General features: G+C 50.1%; 1 protein-coding gene across 1 annotated transcript in view; it reads left to right on the forward strand.

Moving 5' to 3' along the window:
- Nucleotides 1-7,801, forward strand: part of NOL6 (nucleolar protein 6) — a 28,855-nt gene extending 21,054 nt beyond the window's left edge. Inside the window, exons 25-26 of the mRNA XM_040580081.1 lie at nucleotides 6,118-6,219; nucleotides 7,423-7,801. Of these exons, the coding sequence (XP_040436015.1) occupies nucleotides 6,118-6,219; nucleotides 7,423-7,572 (252 nt within the window). The 3' untranslated portion in view covers nucleotides 7,573-7,801. The remainder of the gene's footprint in view (nucleotides 1-6,117; nucleotides 6,220-7,422) is intronic.
- The last annotated feature ends 9,440 nt before the right edge of the window (nucleotides 7,802-17,241 follow it).

The following is a 17,241-nucleotide window of genomic DNA, read 5'->3' on the forward strand; positions in this document are numbered from 1 at the left end:
AGAGAGCCTGAAATCTGCCTCGGCAGCCCTGTCTGGGGGCTGCTCTTGAAGGTTCTGAGATTGGTATGACTGTGTTCCCTTGTGGTCCTTGTATTACAGCTATCTTGCAGTACCAGTTCACTTGTCTCTTGTAGCTTCTAGATCCGTAGCAAGCAGACCTGAAGGGAATGATGAATATCTCTTTCTGAGTAAACAGGTGTTTCTTCCCCTGGAAAAATCACAGAGGTGATGCTGCAGGTGCTCTCAGATAAGTCAGCAGTGTCCACCTGTGTTGGAGGGCCTTAAAAGCTGACCTTGCACTGCAGAGTAACCAGCAAGCAAGGTGATGCCAAGCTGTCAGTAGAAACTACTCCATCAGAAATCATCTGGCTTTGTGTCTCTGTACAGATTTTGTTGCTTAAAGATAAAGACATGCATTGGTTTTGTGCTTTGACCTGGCTTTTATTGGTAGCCTCTCCAGTGCCCTTGAATTTCTCCTCCTCTTGACTTTTGCCACTCTGAGCAGTGTTCAGCTGCTCCTTGTCCTGCAGGCTGGGAGCCCTGGGTGTGATCCAAATGCAGTAAGAAGTCAGTGCCAGAAAGGAGTGTGGTATGAATCCTTACAAGAGATTTTGCATGAGAAGGCACTTGGACACAGAACTGGCTGACTTGGAGTCAGAGTAATTTGCTATCCCTTAGTAGCACAAACTACACAGTTAAGCAACAAGGTTGTAACTGAGGCTGATAGTGCATGTGGGGTTTATAGCAATGAAGGAAGACATCTGCCATGCAGAGGTGCTGCGGGATTTTTTTTTTTTTGTTTCTTTTCTGTGGGCAGAAAAAGATCTTCCCCTTTTCTGAGCTTCCCTTGTGAAAAAGGGATTTAAATACCTGGGCATATTGATTGAGCTGAGAGAGGCAGAGCAGCATCTTCCTCATTGTCCTTGGCCCAGGACCCACTTTTCTCCTGTCCAACCTGTTTACTTCTGAGATGTCCCTGTTCTCAAATAAAAAGGTTTAGCAAGGCAGGAGTGTTCTGGAGCTGAAGGATTGCTGCATGCTTTCCTGAGAGAGCCTAATCGGAGGACAGAATGAAAGGAGGGGGAGGTATTGAGCCCTGACTGCTTTAATTTTTTGTGCTCCAAGGAGATGTGCTGCAGGAGCTGGTCTGATTGAGTTGCTGTGGTGCCTGGGAGGCTCTGGGTAGAGATGAAAAGCTAGTTGTGGGATACAGACAGCAAATTCTTCAGTTCCAGGACAGGTTTGATAGAAAAGGCCTGTTCTGGGAGTCTGTCCAGATGAGAAGGCTTTGCAGACAGATATTTTTGAGAGAAGGCAGGTGCCAGACATCCTGCAGAGAGGGCTTCCCTGGAGCTTCAGCCCATCACCAGTCTCCCTGCTGCTATGGTCACAAGCACCTCTGCAAGCAAACCCTGGGTTGGCTCCTGGCAGGGATTCTCCAGCAAGGCTAAATTAAGTGTCTCAAATGAGCGTCTCATTGCATCTCTGCCATGACTTTTGGTCTGTGTCACTGTGGCTGTTGAGCTGCAGAACCCCCAGCCATTTGTTAAGGATGTGGTGTGGGAAGGCTTGATCAGTGCAGCTTTTGCTCCGAGGTGGCTTGGCTGTTCTCCAGACTCAAGAGACTATCCTGGAGGACACCGGACTTGTGGATATGTTTGCCATGCCCATCTGCATGCATTCAGGAGCTCAGAAAGTCCCAAGCCCTGAGGTCCAGAGATGTTTTCTCATGGTGGGGAAAATACGATCAAGCTGCCTATGCCATGTCCATCTACATGTCTATAATGGCTCTTAAAAGACCTAACGCTTTGTGCTTGGTTAGGTCATGAGGTCACTAGGTGTGAAATGCTCTCTTTCACTGAGGTTTAGGTTTCTTAGACTGCATGTGCCTGTGGAAGAGCTCGTGGCAGAGGAGCTGCCCATCTTTTACACAGGAGGTCTTTCCTGTGTGGATGAGCAGGAAAATGTTTCCTGCTTTACTGTAAACATCTTTTCCTCTGAAGTGATGTTTTGCATTTCTTGCACCTCCAAAGAAGACCTATCCGGAAGACTTATAGCCTTTTCCTTTCTTCCTCCCATGGTGTAGGAATGTGTATCTTGCTACTGCATGTTAAGAAGGAATTAATGATACTAAAAATTCTCGGTCTCTTACAATGTATGAACTGTGGTTACGGGATGTAGCTGGAACTGGTGAAATCTTCTCAGGTCAGACTGCTCCCTTGTTGTTTTGACTCCACCTATGGCAACTCCAGACAGGCAGAGATGAACTGAAAAAGCCCTGTGGGCTCTGGTGGCATGGAGGAAGCCTTCCTGTTTGGATCTATGCCCTTGGAGGGGCAGAGGTGGCATTACCCACTCTTTCAGCTGCAGAGCAGCTACATGAGCTTTAGCATAGTGCTCAGGGTTGGGAGTGGATGCACACATGTATGCCTACACATATGCTATACACATGTGCTTAGTGAGGCATCAACCTCTTGTGCTCCTTGGGTGAGCTGACAGGATACTTGTGGCTGCATTTCTTTTGTGTTGGTAATGCATTCCCAGAGATCCTGTAGGATTTGTCCCATAGGAAGTGACTGAAGACAGTCTTGGGTGGTTTGGTAGATTGGTGGACAAGGCATATTTGCTAATGCAGCCAGGAGAACATGAGTGTCTTTCTTCCTTGCCATACTTCTTTGCCACTGTCCTAAACCCCCAGGATGAGGATGCACCTGTGGCTGTGATGAGGCACTCAGCGGAGGAAAAATTTACATAGTTTGAAATACCTTCTACCAGCTGAATCTCAAACCTAACACTCAGGTTTCTTTTCTCTTTTAAAACCTCTTTGACACAGAGGTAACCCCAGATAATTTTCTCGATAGTGCTCGGTGTAGGGGAAGGCTCTTATCTGCATCCCATAACCTGTGAGCATCAGGGCAGGTCACAGTAGTATGGCAAGGACCTTAAAGTGTTTACCACAAATGTAGTCGTTTGATGGAAGCAAGTAGCTTTAATAGGGTTTTATACTGGTAGATCTCTTGCTGAGAGCACTTAAAATGCTGTATGCACTGAGCAAATGTTGACGGATACATTTGCCACTTGAATGTTGCACCAGGAACAGCTACTAGGTGGATTTTGGGTGCAGAGACCTCCCTAAAAGGCTCTTCTTTTTCCAGCAGCTGTGATGCAATGAGTTCAATCTCTGCGTAGGAGCAGTGAAAAAATGGGTGGGTAAATGGTTAGGTGAAAAAAACCCACCTCTAAACAACAATGTAGTTGCTTAACTAGCAATGAGCGCTTACCTCTGCAAAATCCACACTTTAGCCTGAGCTGCTTAATACAGTAATCCCATTTTAGATCAGGATATTGTTTTACTCACCACCTTTGCCCGTCCTTTGATTCCTACAACCCAGATGGAATGGTATGGAGCTTGACCTAATAGTTTTCCAGGCACCACGTACTGCTTCCCTGGACAGTGAGGCTCCTCCAAATTACAGCCCTGATCTTGCAGGTCCCATGTGTCTCTGTGAGATGGGAACCAGCTGTAGACTTTGCTGATGGCAGGGATCCTGCTGAGCGGGGAAAGTTTAACCTGGGCCTTTAAAGCTGAGTAGAAACCAGAGAGAGAGCAGCTTGAGAAGGGAATAGGAATTCAAATGCACTCCCTGCCTTTTCTCCTTTTTCTCTTAAACTTTCCCTTGAGGAAGGTGTTTGCAGGCTCAGGCAAGCCTCCAGGCACTGGGCATGGAGCATGGGATGTGGAAAGGGAGGTGAACTATGTTTGCTTTTACTCCCCAAGCTGCTGTACAAACAGAAGTGTGGTGACTAATACACCAGACCCTTTTAATGCTGCAGTTTCCCAAGAATTGAATGTGCATCTCCACACTCGATGGAGCCAGCCTGAAGCACAGTCACATGGACAATGCTGGGAGCGGTGCAAGTGCAGAAGCTTGCCCTTTGGTGGGATTTTGAGCTGGATGCCATCCTTTTAATATCTGCCCTCTGCTCCCTGCTGTCTGGATAAAAGGTGCTGGGTATCGGGCCGAACAGTGGTTTTACTGGGAAATGAGCTGAGCCTGGGAGAGCTCCTTTCCTGCAAATGCTCCTGGCTCCTGTCCAGCATAATGTGCCTGTAAAAATTACCTTTCTCACTGGGAGCATCACGTAGCACTTGAGACCTCACCCTGCACAGTAGCAGGGCCTTTTCAGCTTGTCACATGCTTTGCTCCCCTTTGAGTCAGAAAGCTGTATGTTGGCTGTCATGCCCTGAGTTTTCTTGCCCGTTGAGCTTTCCTTCCCTCCTGCTGTTTGCATTTTGGCAAAAGGAGGAATATTCCTTGTTGACTGGGCTCTGAGCGTAACCCATCTCTCTTAGCAGAGAAGTGCCAGGGTGGATTGCCTCTTTCTCAATGTATTTTTAGACAGTGGTTTTCCTAGCGAGTTTGGTGAGATAATGCCTTGACCATCCTTGCTGCTGTGAGGATCCCATGAGGTGGGATGAGCTGGCCAGTCTCTGGTTCCTCTGAGCTTGATGGCCTAATCTTGTTGCCTTCTGCTAGTGATACTTAAAAGTCTGAACTCACACATCTGGTCCTGAAGGTTGCAGACAGTACTGCCCCTCCCTGCTTATCAGGTCTTTACTCTTAAAATGCTGTCCCACCCTTTGGGATCACTGGTAATACCAATCCAATTCACCTTTTTCTCCTACTGCAATCCTGGTATGGCCACTCTAAGCTTGCCTTTGATCTTGATTTGTTTTGTTACACACTTGTCATGAAAATCTCATGATGCAGTGGTTCTGGCAGAGACCTCTCTTTGTAAAAGCATGGCAGAGCTGCAGCTGGGGAAACTTAAGGGGATGGAGGAGAAGGCTGAAGAGGGAGCAGAGGGTCTGTATTTCTTGGAGTAGGTTGCTCCAAAGCTGATGAGGCCACATGCAGAAGCTTGTCCTGTACTGATGCTGCGGGCTGTTTGCTCAGTCTGGTAAACATGTGCCATTGCCTGGTATTAACCTCCACAGATGAGCAAATGTCAGGGAGCAGCTTCTTGGCTGTTTTGGTCAGCTGCACTCGGGGTGCGTATCTCCAGGTGCCAGTGTGTTGGGTGCTGAGCTGTAGGGTCAGACTTTTGGGTTTGAAAAGTTGCTTACACACAGCGTTGTTTACTTCTGCTGCAATGCTCATCGCCTGACTCCTTTCGGCACTGGGAATTCAGCTTGCATGGTCTTATGGGCTTGGGGGAGACCAGGCTGTGGACTTCAGTTATCTTTTTTTGCAAGATTTCTTTGTGAGCTTTGCTGCCCAGCCCCACTGAAGGAGCTACCCATTGACACAGCTGCTGAAACAGGGGCAAGGAGGGCAGATTCCTGCAGTGCCTGAGCATTCGGTCTCTTTGCACTTTACAGGACTTTTGAGTTACTTAAAATTTCTGCTGTTACATTTCCTTTTGGGATGCTGTGTGCTGACAGCACACACGGAGAAAGAAGGAGCTTCAGTATGTTGGCTGCACAGATTGCAGAGCTCAAGATGCCAGCATCTCGATGCTAGCTCAAGATGCCACCAGTGAAGAGTCCTTGACTGGGGTTTGTCTTTGCTCTCGTGTAGTGAAACATACCGTGGCAGGATTGCCTGCTGGACAGGGCCCGCATCTTTCCATCCTGATGCACTGTGAAATCTCGGGCATGGTTATTGGGCACTAGAATCGTGCAGCTTGGTAGTGCCGTTTTCCAGCTGTAGGGGGGACCATGGTGAGGAACACTCAGTGGGCTGTCACCTAAAGGGTCCAGTGTTCTAAAACTAGGTGCTGATTTCTGGGGGTTCTTGCAGGCCTGTTGGGAGGTGGTGGGTCATTTTTCTGCTCTCTGGGACTGCAGGAGGTAGTTGGCAGTAAGGTCTGCATGCAGAACTTGGAGGCAGTACACTGTGTCCATCAAGGCTTGGGGAAAAGAGGCAGCAGGAGGCACCTAGGACTTGTCTATGGGCTGCCAATTGCTTTCCTTGTTGGGAATCCACTGGGAGAATTGCCATTTTAGTGCTGGCTGATGTGGAGCTATGGTGTGTCCCTGTGTAAGGAGATTGAATCAGGGATGGGCTCTGGCTCTGGGATGTCTGGTACAACCTGTGTTTGTTTTTTGCCCAGGATGCCTTCAGTGATCTTGCCTTGTTCTTCTATGACAAGCATGGTGGGGAACTGATTGCGGTTTTGTGGAAACCTTCAAGCTTTCAGCCTCAGCCTTTTAAGGTGAGTTTTTGACTTCTCTTGGAGCTTCATGTTACCTTTGTGCCCTGAAAGACTGGAGGGCTTTTTTTCTGCATTGTAATTGCTTTATCTAACTCTCATCAGCCCCAAAGCCCTTTTGAGAAATGGAATTCATACTTCTGTCCCTTAGAAAGGGTGAAACCCAGACAAAGTTGTGGCCTGTGCCCCAATTGTCAGCAGAGCTGAGAAGGGAACATGTGTCCCTGGACAAACTCCTGCACCATAATCATGGGTCAGAACAGAACTGTCTGTTCCATGTGCTCTTCTTTAGTCCCCTCCTTGGAGATGGGTGATGTCTAACTTGCCAGAGGCATTTGATAGGTGTAGCAGGCTGTCCCATTCTTGTGGCTTTGAGTGTCTTACCCAGGAATACCCAACCTGTAAGAAGGTGGGGCAGCAAGCCTAGATTCGGTGTCCAAGTCTTATCAATGAATGGAGATATTTTCCAGCTATACTGTGTGGGCTGGCAAGCTCTAGAGGGTGGTTAAGCTAGGTGTGAGGCATGCTGGAGTGATTCATGCTGCTTTCTATGAAGGAAAGACGCAAAGAAACCGGTTACTCATGGCTCAGAGTTGGCAGCCCAGGCTCTGCTGCTGTCAGACTCTGGGTGATTTATCTCCCTTGTCTTCATGGCTGAAGGGCATTGGCCATTCAGCCTAGCTGCAGTTGTGAAGCCTAGTTATTCACAGTGGTGAAATGAGAGGAGGAGATCTTGCATCTGAGCTGAGTGTGGCTTGATGAAACATGAGATTTTGTTTTTTTGCTTTAGTGGAGCCAAGGATGTCTTTCCACTCAAGGTCTTGGCACCCACCAAAGAGCAGAGCAGAGCCTAGGCAGCTCTTAGCAATGTTACGGCATGGTCTGTTTTGCATACCCCATCTGCTGTGCTTACAAAGGCTCTACCATGCATCTGTGCACTCTTCCCATCTCCACTGTGCCCCTGGCCACTACTTCTCTCCCTCCCTTGTGGTCTTTGGGACCCCAAAAGAGGCTTGAAGGCCCACTCTTGCACTTTATTAGCTCTAATAATGAGCACTGATGGTGTTGGGAAGTGAAGCCTAGAAAATTGGGTGGTGGTGGTGTGGCAGGAGAGCAATTTACTTCACTTATTTGGGACTTGCAGAGGTTATGAAGCAGCTCTGAGCAGGTGCTCCCATTTGTGCAATATTTGTGTGTGACATGCAGGTCTCCAACATGAAAGGAAGGATGGTGACAACTCTGAACAACAAGCTGGTCTGCATTCCCAACGTGGAGGCAATTCTGGAGGACTTCGAGGTTTTGGGAGAAGGCCTGGTCAAAAGAGTGGAAGCTCGTACAGAGAAATGGACTATCTGAGGCCACTGAGAGGTGTCAGAGGGGTCCTGTCCTGAATCAGTTTGTTCACTCTGGGACTGTTCCTTCCTATAATTCAGTCCTAGGAAAGGCTTTTGGCTTTTTGAATCCCAGAACTGTGTGTTTTACTCTTATTTATCTTTATATACCTTGCTCAGAAAAGCGATGGGACCTGTTACTGTTTTCAAGAATGTTTTGTATTTTGAAGAAAATATAAAGATGGGATAAAGTTTTTGAAAGTGTTCCCGTTCATTGCAGGAAACAAAGCTGTGTTCATATGAAAATGTCAAGGCCTGAAAATTCTGGCTGTAGTGTGTATTGGGAAGGCAGCGTCCTGGTTCAATAGACAGCGTAGAGCAGCTGCTGTTATTCTAGTCGTTAGCAAAACCAAACAAACACTGAGCCGTTCAAAAATGACCAGGTTATTCCCTTCTTCTCAGCCCTGGTGCCCTGGTGAGACACGTCTGACATGCCGTGTTCAGTGCAGGGCTCCCCAGTAAAAGAGAGACATGGACACACTGGGCTGTGTCCATGTCTCTGAAAGGTGATAAAGACAATAAAGGGGTTGAAACCTCTGTTGTTATAGAAGCACAAGGGATATGTCATGCAAGAGCTGGGCTTTTTCAGTGTGGAGAAGAGAAGGTCTAGGAGGATCTTACCAGTGTGTTTAAGTACCTGATGGGGGTGTAGAGAAGATGGAGCCTGGCTTTTCTCAGTCATGGCCAGTGATGGGATGAGAGGCATAGATTAGAATGCAGGTAATTCTACTTAAAACACTTTTTTTTTTTCTTCTTTTTTTAACCATGAGGGTGGGTTGAACTTGGACACAAGATGCACAGGCAGGTGGTGGAGTCTCCGTCCTTGGTAGTATTCAAAGCCCAACTGGACATGGTCCTGGGCAGCCTGCTCTAGGTGACCCTACTCTAAGCAGGGGTGTTGGATTATTTATCTTGTGTGAAATGGTCATGGAGACTCCTGATGAAGAAAGAAAGAAATAAGAGGGAGGGAATGCACTAGTCCCATCCCGTTTTCTGATGGAGGCAGCACACATGTTCCAACAGCAAAGCAGGGGTGAATCACATGTGGAGTAAAGAAAGCAGACTTCATGACAACAGATAATTGCAAAAACCAAAAGCAGATCAAGCTTGGAACAGCAAATGGATGTTCGGGCAGTTTGACAACTGTGGACTCTTGTTGCGTGGTAAGGAACATTTTGGATGGGATGTTAAATCTGTTTCTTCAAGACGTACTCGTCTGTCCAGCTGTTGGAAGTGGGTCTGAGGCTTTGTGGAGGAGATTCACAGCTTGTTTTTCAAAGGTTTTCTTTGAAGCATTTGAAACAGGATGTGACAGAGATGTGGCACTGGGCTGATGCTGTCTACTTGGTCCCCATTAGTCCAGTGTTTGGAGGCACATTGTGTCCTACGGGATAGATACATGTGTGCAGCATTCCTGGCTTTGGGATATATCTGCTATATTAAAACCACAAGAAATGTTTTTCTCTCTTCTCCGTGCTGGTGCCTGAAGAAGGGTGTAGGTGAAATCCTTTGCCTGCAAGAGCTTTTTGAGTACACCTAAACTGAAAACATCAAAGGCACTTAGTGGGCAAAACAAGATACCAAACCTGAGAAGAAAGCATCACTTTTTGTTGCTACCCTGACCCCTGCAGCCTAAGAAGCTGCTGACAGGTCCATTAGCAAACAAGATGCAGGCAGCGATTTCGACAGATTTCAGAAGCAGTTAATTAGGGATTAATTTTTAAGCTTCTCTTTGTTCTCTTTTGTCGTCCTCTAGACATTGGAATCGCTCAGTCTGCCTTCACTGATAGCTGTAATTTTCCTTAGCTGTCAGATTCTTCCTGCTTTTTGTGCCTATCTGCCTTTGCTCTGAACATGCAGTTTGACATCAGGATCCTGTATATTTGCCCACGCAAGTGTTGGACAACACTCAAGTTGCTGTACTGGTTGCTTGTGCCAGAGCTCTGCCCCTTCCCTCCACGGCCTGTCCTGCCCTTGCTTTCCCCGCTTCCTCTTGCTGTGTGTTGCAGATGTAAATGGTTTTGGGCTGGGGAACGCTCCTTGCTGTGTGTATCTGTCTGTACTTTTCCTTAAGGCAGAGCTGTGTGCCGAAGCCTGCATTAGCTTGCAGGGAAGCAGAGCTCCTCCAGCCTCCTGCTGCACCAGGTGGACTGGAAGATCCTGCTCCCCTTTCCCCAGGCTTGTTATGAGATGTGGTCCCTCACTGCGTATTTCCTGCCTGGGAATATTCACGGAGAGACAGTCTCTGCTTTTGCAGCTGAGCAGTGCTGTAATCCCCCTGCCCTGCCCTGCCCTCAGCCCAGCCCCTGCGGTGGGGCAGCTTCTGGGGTATGTGGAGTATATACCCTGTAGGGGTAGCCCTGCAGCACCTCTGCTTTTATCTGCTTCTGTTACGCTGTCAGGTATTGTGTTGCTACTACTTTTCCTTTTTGCCTTTAAAAAGACATCAGACTGTAGCTTCAAGCTACACTGTACTGGATCCCCTCTCTGCTCCTCCGTCACTGGGTCAAACACCACAGTGTGCAGAAAGGGCCAGGAAGTGTCCAGGCTAGCTTTCTGCAAAAATAACGACGCCACGTTAACTGATGATAAATGAACTCACTCATAACCAAACCCTTGTACAAGTACCAACCTGCTAGTGTTTCACAAGGTAACACCATTGCGCTTAGCAGCCAGATGTGAGCCTAGGTCAGGCCTGTGCTGCAGGTGTTTGCTGGTTTAAAGGTCCATGTTGGTGACAGATACTGGTATCTCAGCAAAGGCCTTGGAATAAATGCACTTAAGACGGGCAAAACTGACCACTGCTAACCCAGCTTACGTCACCTGGAGGGCCTACATCTGTGCCAATAAAAGTTCCTTGAGTAACATGTTATCCCAGCTGTGCTGGCAGTGCTCCTCATGTTGCCAGAGCCATGGTTGATCCACAGGCTCCTGCCTCTTTCAGAGGAAGAGTAACTCCTCAACAGCCCTAATTCCCCGATATCCAAATATTTGAAGGCACCTTCAAGCCATTCAGGAGCCCTTGTTTGTACAGTCAAACATTGCAAATGCTCTGGCTTATATCATCTGCTGATGTCAGACCCCTGTGGCCAATGTGCGTGCACAAAGCCATCTTGGAGTGTAGCTGGAAAGCCTGGGGATGCTCTTAGGGACAGGGTGTTGGTGCTATTTGACCTACCAAGCAACAGTTGCTATCCAAAGCTAAACAAAAGCACGTCTGTCCCAGGAGCAGAGGGTCCCTGTGCTTCTAAGTGGACTGGAAGGCAAAATACAAAGGAAAGGGGTGTCTCAGGTACACAAGAGATGACAAGTGAGATCTCAGCTGAAACTTCATCTGTTGCCTGATTTACTGCTCTTGGTGCACTGTGACTAATTTCTATTGTGAAAGCTGGGGTAGGGCCTGGGTTATTCAGAACACGTTTGTTCGACAACCTGTGCTAGGCTTCCACTTCCAGAGCAGTGTGTGGGCACCGCTTGCAGGTGTTTGCTTAGCTGTGGTCCCAGCTGTAAACAAGAGCTGTACAAACACGGAGCTGCCCTGGAGAGCCCATGCCATGTCATGTTGCAAGAGGTGGGACAAGGGGAGAGGGAGGGAAGCGCCAGAGCTGAGGTGCAACAGGCTTTGCCGCGCTGCTACCGTGTTGATTTTGCAAAGCTACCTTCAAAGCTCTGTGCAGCGAGTCCTGTGCATGGGGGGCGAGCGCAAACAGGGAGGCGTTTCCAAATGGAAGGCTGGGCTGGAGTGACATCGATAGGCTTAGCGGATGGATGGGGTCAGCCAAGACGACAGGGCTTGGTGATCTGCTTTCTAGTAGATCTTTCCAAAAGCTGGTGCGTTCTCCTCCTCCTTCACCTGAGCCACCCATTGGACAGCTTTCTTCTAAAAGGATAAGCTCATGCTTTGCGAGAATGCTCTATGAAAAAGCAGTTATTGGGAAGCAGCTGGTGCTGGCTCAGGAGAAAGGGTTATGGATGGAGCTGCTCTTCTGCCACCAGACCACCTGCTTGCCAGGTGCTCTTGATAGCTTGGAGTGGCAATTGCAAGATTTATTAAAGGAAGCTGGGAAAATAAGTTGATGAAGCACAGCTGGGATGGTGGGATGATCAGAACAGGTTGAGTGCTGTGGGGGTTTCCTGCTTGCTGAACCGTTCTGCCCTTGCTCATCAGGGCCACTGAGATATTTTCCGAGGTGGTTTGGGGCCTCTGTGCCTGACTGACTTCAGGCTGACCCCCTGTATGTAGGAACTATGTGTCTCCTGGAAATAAAAGGCACTTGTAGGGAGCATTTTGCTCAGGCACTCACAGTCCCTGGTAAAAGCTAAATTTCCACGGCTGGCTGGGGAAGGAGTGATTGCCTGCTTTTTGTCACAGAAAGAAAGGGACCATCCTCCCCTAGTCTGCTGTTCCCACAGCAGCCATGCTGCTTGGCTGGGGGATGACTTTTTTGCTGGGGTTTCTTTTATCAGGAAAATGCTCTGGACCTGAAGTGATTCCCAGCCAAGGCAGCACCTTTCAGGAAGTGCCGGTAGCAAAAGCAGCTCTGGCAGGTAGCAGATTTTGAAACGTGGTCTCTCTGGGAAGGCAGAGTGATGCTGCTCAAGGGGTGAGGGTGGCACTTAGCAAGTGCAGGTTGCACCTTGCACCACTGGGAAGGTAAAATCAAAAGGTTAGGTGGGGAATTTAAAAATGGGGTAAATGTTGTGTGCAGAGGGGCTGGGGTTGGGAAAGAGAGGGTAATTTGGTAGTGGGGGAAGTGATGCTGGTCACTGGCACCCCAAGGCTGTGCTAGGGGAGTAGGAAGGGATTGCAAGTTGCTCAGGCTGTCTGAGCTGGTGCAAAGATGTGGCCTCCAGTGCCATGAAATCTTTGTACCAAACCCAAGTGCTAAAGGCTCAGCAGCCACTACAGAAAAAGAAGCATCAACTGTGAGTGTGGTGGAGAGGTGCTGCATGGCTGGTGATGTTGTGGTGGGCTCCTGCAGAAGAATGAACTGGGGATACATCAAGGATCTCCCCATTACTCCACCTTCCTGCTGAGCATCATGACCAGGTTCAGCAAACTTGCTGCCTTTTCCCAGCAGAGTGTGAGAGAGGGGGGATCTGCTCCTCAGGGCTTCATTTGCAGTCACTAATGAAGGTGCCAAGGTCTTGTGTTTGCCATGAGTGGGCACACAAACACTCATGTGTTGTGCTGGTGGCTTCTGCGCTGCCAAAGGTACCAGACAGACCGTTCCTGTTCACGTTCTTTCTGGATGTGCTTGGAAAGGCTGGGGCAGGTGCCAGCAGGAGCGTGGGACAGTTGATTTATTAGCTGGAATCTCCCTTTTGGCTAAATCACCTGTTGTTTCCATGCATATTACAACACTGAGGATCACAGTGTCTGGGAAGTAGACTAAGCAGTGGCTCTGCTGGGCTGTGAGTCTGTAGCTTGCCAGATCTTCTCTGCCAAAACACTTGGCAGCCAAGCTTGGTTTTGCTGAATGCTGGCCTGCTTCATGTTAACACAGGGTGAGACCATGGTCATGGCCTGGAGTTGCTGCTGTGGGGTAACCGTGTCCTTCTGCATGCTTGGAGACCCTGGTGGTATTACAGGGCAAGTGATGTATTGTTGGTGGGCAGCCAGCTCCCTGGTGACACCAGGGAGCAGCAGACCCCCTCCTGTAGCAAGGACATCACACCCTGCCCCCCATCCCAAACCAAAGGCAGAGTGCAGAGGGCGGGTGATGTCTTTCCTCCACCCAGTGGGATCAGGGCTCACAGGACAGGACTGCCCGGAATAAGGGGTGTCCTACAGTGCAGGGCTGAGCCAGCTCTGGTTGTTAGGTCTTGTGTGGTGGGGATTATCTTTGCTAAAGGCTCAGTCAGGAGGAATAATGGGCAACTGAATCCCAGGCTCCCTCCTAAGCCAGCCTGGGGCTGCAGAAGGGTAGCCCTCCTCCCACAGCTGCAACACCAGGACCTCTTCCCTTCCTGCCCTGGCAGTCCCACCCCAAGGACCATTCTTTTCCGCTATGTTTTTCAAACTAGACCTCTGTGTCCCTCCTTTGCCTAGACACAGGGCAATATATTACCCTGTCTTATACCTGCCCTATGCCTTATATTTATATAGGTATGCATGCATCTTCTCTTTTTTGGGGGTACCTGCTGGGGGAAGGTGAGGTGTTGGGGAGCCACGTACCTTTCCCTGGCATAGGTAGCTGGGGGACTGATGGCCTGTGCCACTCCATCATCAGCTGGTACTGAAGAGCGAGGGCTCCCACTCTCCATCCCTGCAGCTCCGTCCCCCAGCCCCTTTTGACACGGGCGAAAGCAATTCCCTGGGTGAGTTATGCTCGCAGTTCCTGCCCTGTGACGGTGATGTTTTTCATCAGGAACTGCAATTTGTTTGGTGACAGTAACTTGCTGCAGCCCATCACAAATAGGCAATAAGATACTTTCCTTGCCCTGAAGCACCGACGGTTGTAGGGAGGCAGGATGAGGCATGGAGACCATGAGTGGCAGCCAAGGAAGGAGCGTCGGTGGGAGCCCAGGGTCTGGGGGAGGGATGGGGTGGTACATCACAGCCATGGATCCTGGAATGACCCCGAAAATGGGGGGGAACCTGTCCCTGTTGTCTGAGGCAGGAGGATGGCTTCTTGCTCACGCTGGGACCATTCCCCTGCTGTGGACATGGGCCTTATCTTAGCCCTCAACTTAGCCCTCAACAAAAGCATTCAAAAGCATGTTTGGCACCCTCTGCTTGCCCCAACGATGTGCTGTCCATCATGTGACTGTGGCACTGATGCTGCCACTGTGCTGGGGAAAAGCATTGACCTTTTCCAGACCTGTGCTCCCTGTCATTTCCACCATTTCCCCCAGGCAGCAGCCATTTCCCCATCTCCCTGGGGCCAGGGTGGGGGATAACCTGGCAGTTTCCCTGCATGGCTGCGCTCTTTGCCACCTGTATGTGAAAAGCGCTATAAGAATGGCATTACAGCCATGGTCTGGCAGTGCTGGGATGCGGCTGCCTTTATTTTTCTGTCTCAGCTGGCTGATGTGAGGCTTGTCGAGGTGATGGGGCCAAAGCCACAGGGTGAGCTGCTGGCAGGGCTGGGAGCAGGGACATGGCTCCAGCTGCTGTCACCCCTTCTTCTAATGAGTTAACACTGCCTAGGGGCTTTGCAGACTGGGAAGAGCAGTGTGGCATTTCACAGATAGCTTGTTCCTGAGCATGGAAATATTTCCACGTGCCTGCTGCTGTGCCTGAAGAATAATGTTCAAAGCTGCCAAGAGGGTTTTCTTCCAAGGAGGGTGGGATTGCCAGCACTCGGGAGTGACCCAAGATAAACTATCAGCCCATAACACACTTCTGCAAGGCCTCTCTGGCACCTCTGGGTGCAGCCGTGGGTCAGCTCTGTGGAAATGGGATGCCGCAAAGCTGCCGTTCCTCCTGTGACGAGGGCAGAAGAGCCCTCCTTGAGCAGAAGGATTTCCCCTGCAAGGCAATTGACCTTGGAAATATAGGGTGGCCTGGCTGCAGTTTTGCACAGGGGAAAATTTATGATGGAGATGGAGAAAACAGCCTGCGCAGCAGTGAACAGCCCTGAATCCACATCTGTAGTGTTTTGGGGATGCAGGATGAGAGATGGAGCCGCTGGATGATGCTTCTGGCAGGTCTCAGTGGCAGTGCTGCTGGTAGGATTGGAGAGGGTGGAGGGCACAGAGGCGGCCCGGTGTCCAGTGGGCATTGCAGCAGGTCAGGCTGGCATTAGAGGGGTGCATGGGCTGGCCACCCAGGTCTCAGCTGGCTTCTGTGGCCTGTGAGCCAGGTGCCACCGCCACATGCCTCCACTGTGTCATCCCCAGTGCAAACTGGAGAGGGCTGGGCTGCCTCGCTGCTGCCTTATGGGGACAGAGCTGAAATCTGGGGCTTGCAGGCAGCCAGGACATCCTGCTGTCACGGGCACAGGGCAGAGCAGCTGCCCTCCACCTCCTGAACCAGCCCAGCTGCTCCAGCCCGGAGGGGGGCCGCGGTGGCTGGCTCCTGCTGCTGAGGGTGATGCTGAAACCTGGTGGTGAAACTCGGCTGGAGGGCTCACGTGTCTTGAGTTTCATCTGAAACCACAATGCTGTTGGTAGGTTTCTGTGCAAAGAGCAGCAACCTCATTCTGGCTCATGCCAGCACTTCCAGCAAACCTTTATTTAGCAGTATTAGGTTTTGTTCAGGAATTTTGGCTGGGCCATGTGAACTGGCAGGCCTTGCTTGGGCTGGGATTTACAGCTTGAGCTGGTACCCCTGGGGCAAACGGGTCTCGGTGTGAGTCAGGGCAGACATTGGCCATGCCAGCGCATGCGCTGCAGCCCTTGGGAAGGTGTTAATCTAGAAAAAACCCTCTACAGCCTCCATTGGGAGCTGCTGGAGACAGCAAAGGTGAGTTCACTGCTAGAGCAGCCATTTGGTGCTCCTGAGAGAAGAAAACTGTTATGCTTGTCCCTGAATTGCTGGGGTTTGTGCAGCTCCAGTAAGAAGCTCAGTGTGCACAGCAGGAGTGTTGCAACATGCCGGTGCCAGGGGAGCTGAGGTCTGTTTGAAGATCACCCACATCGAGTTATCAAGAGTACATGGATCCAGGCCATGTGCATTGCCAACAAAAATACCTAACTGGGGGGTGGGGGTGGTGGGCAGAGATGTAGCAACAAGAGGAGCATAGCGCTTGCACTGCCCAAGCTATCTCCGTGCTGCCTTCTGTAGTGTTCTCATCTCCAGCTAAACCCTGGGGCTTAGGGTCACCCTTGCACTGCCTGCTAGGACAGCCTGAACCTGCGTTACCCCAAAAAAGGTCTGCAAAGCCCTGAGAGGAGAACCCGTTGACTGTGCCCATCCAGCTTGTGCCTTGAGCCCATATGTCCACTTGGCTGGTGAAACAGCTGGGAGAGCTGGAGAGCGGCATTTACCTTCCTACCAGCCTTCTAGGGGGCTGGGTGACCCCTGTCCCATCCTGGGGTGGGAGGAGGGAGGCCCTATCTGGGCTCCTGCATCCTGTGGGCCCTACAAGCGCTGTCATCCCAAATGCCTCTTCTGTGCCCTGCCACATCTCCTGGGACACAGGGGGAAAGGCTAGGAAAAGCAGAGCAGGTGAAAGCTTCTCTCTGCAGCAGCGCAAAGGACGCGGGCTGCACCAAGGCTAGGTTTGGGTTTAGTCTTTCCAGCTGGAGTGCAGCAGTAGTGCGAGAAGTTCCTGTATTCATCTTTAATCCACTTGGGATTTCAGGATAACACATCCAAGGAGTGGTCTCCAGTGGACGGTTGGACGCTGCCTGTGCTCTCTACACACAGGTTGTGTCCTGGCTCTGCAGAGAGGTTTGCCCTGACCCCGTTAATCTGAGACTTCAAAGGAGTGTTGCTGAATGTCACACAAGACGTGCAGCTGGGGGAACCACCTATCAGCTGTGCTGTGGTGTTTGCTCCGCTCTGGCTGAACTTGGCTTTCACAGCCCCGGAGGGCTGCATGCCTCTTACCCCATGGGAAATGCTCCCGCGGCATGAAGTGGCAATGCTAGACTGTCCCCTGCATTCAAGGGGTGTGAAATATCAACTTTACGTTCCTGTCTTAAAGCAGAGATGACTCATGATGGAACTGCATTTGGTCTTACG

This window comes from Falco naumanni, chromosome Z (assembly GCF_017639655.2).
Source record: "Falco naumanni isolate bFalNau1 chromosome Z, bFalNau1.pat, whole genome shotgun sequence".
Classification (NCBI taxonomy): Eukaryota; Metazoa; Chordata; class Aves; order Falconiformes; family Falconidae; genus Falco; species Falco naumanni.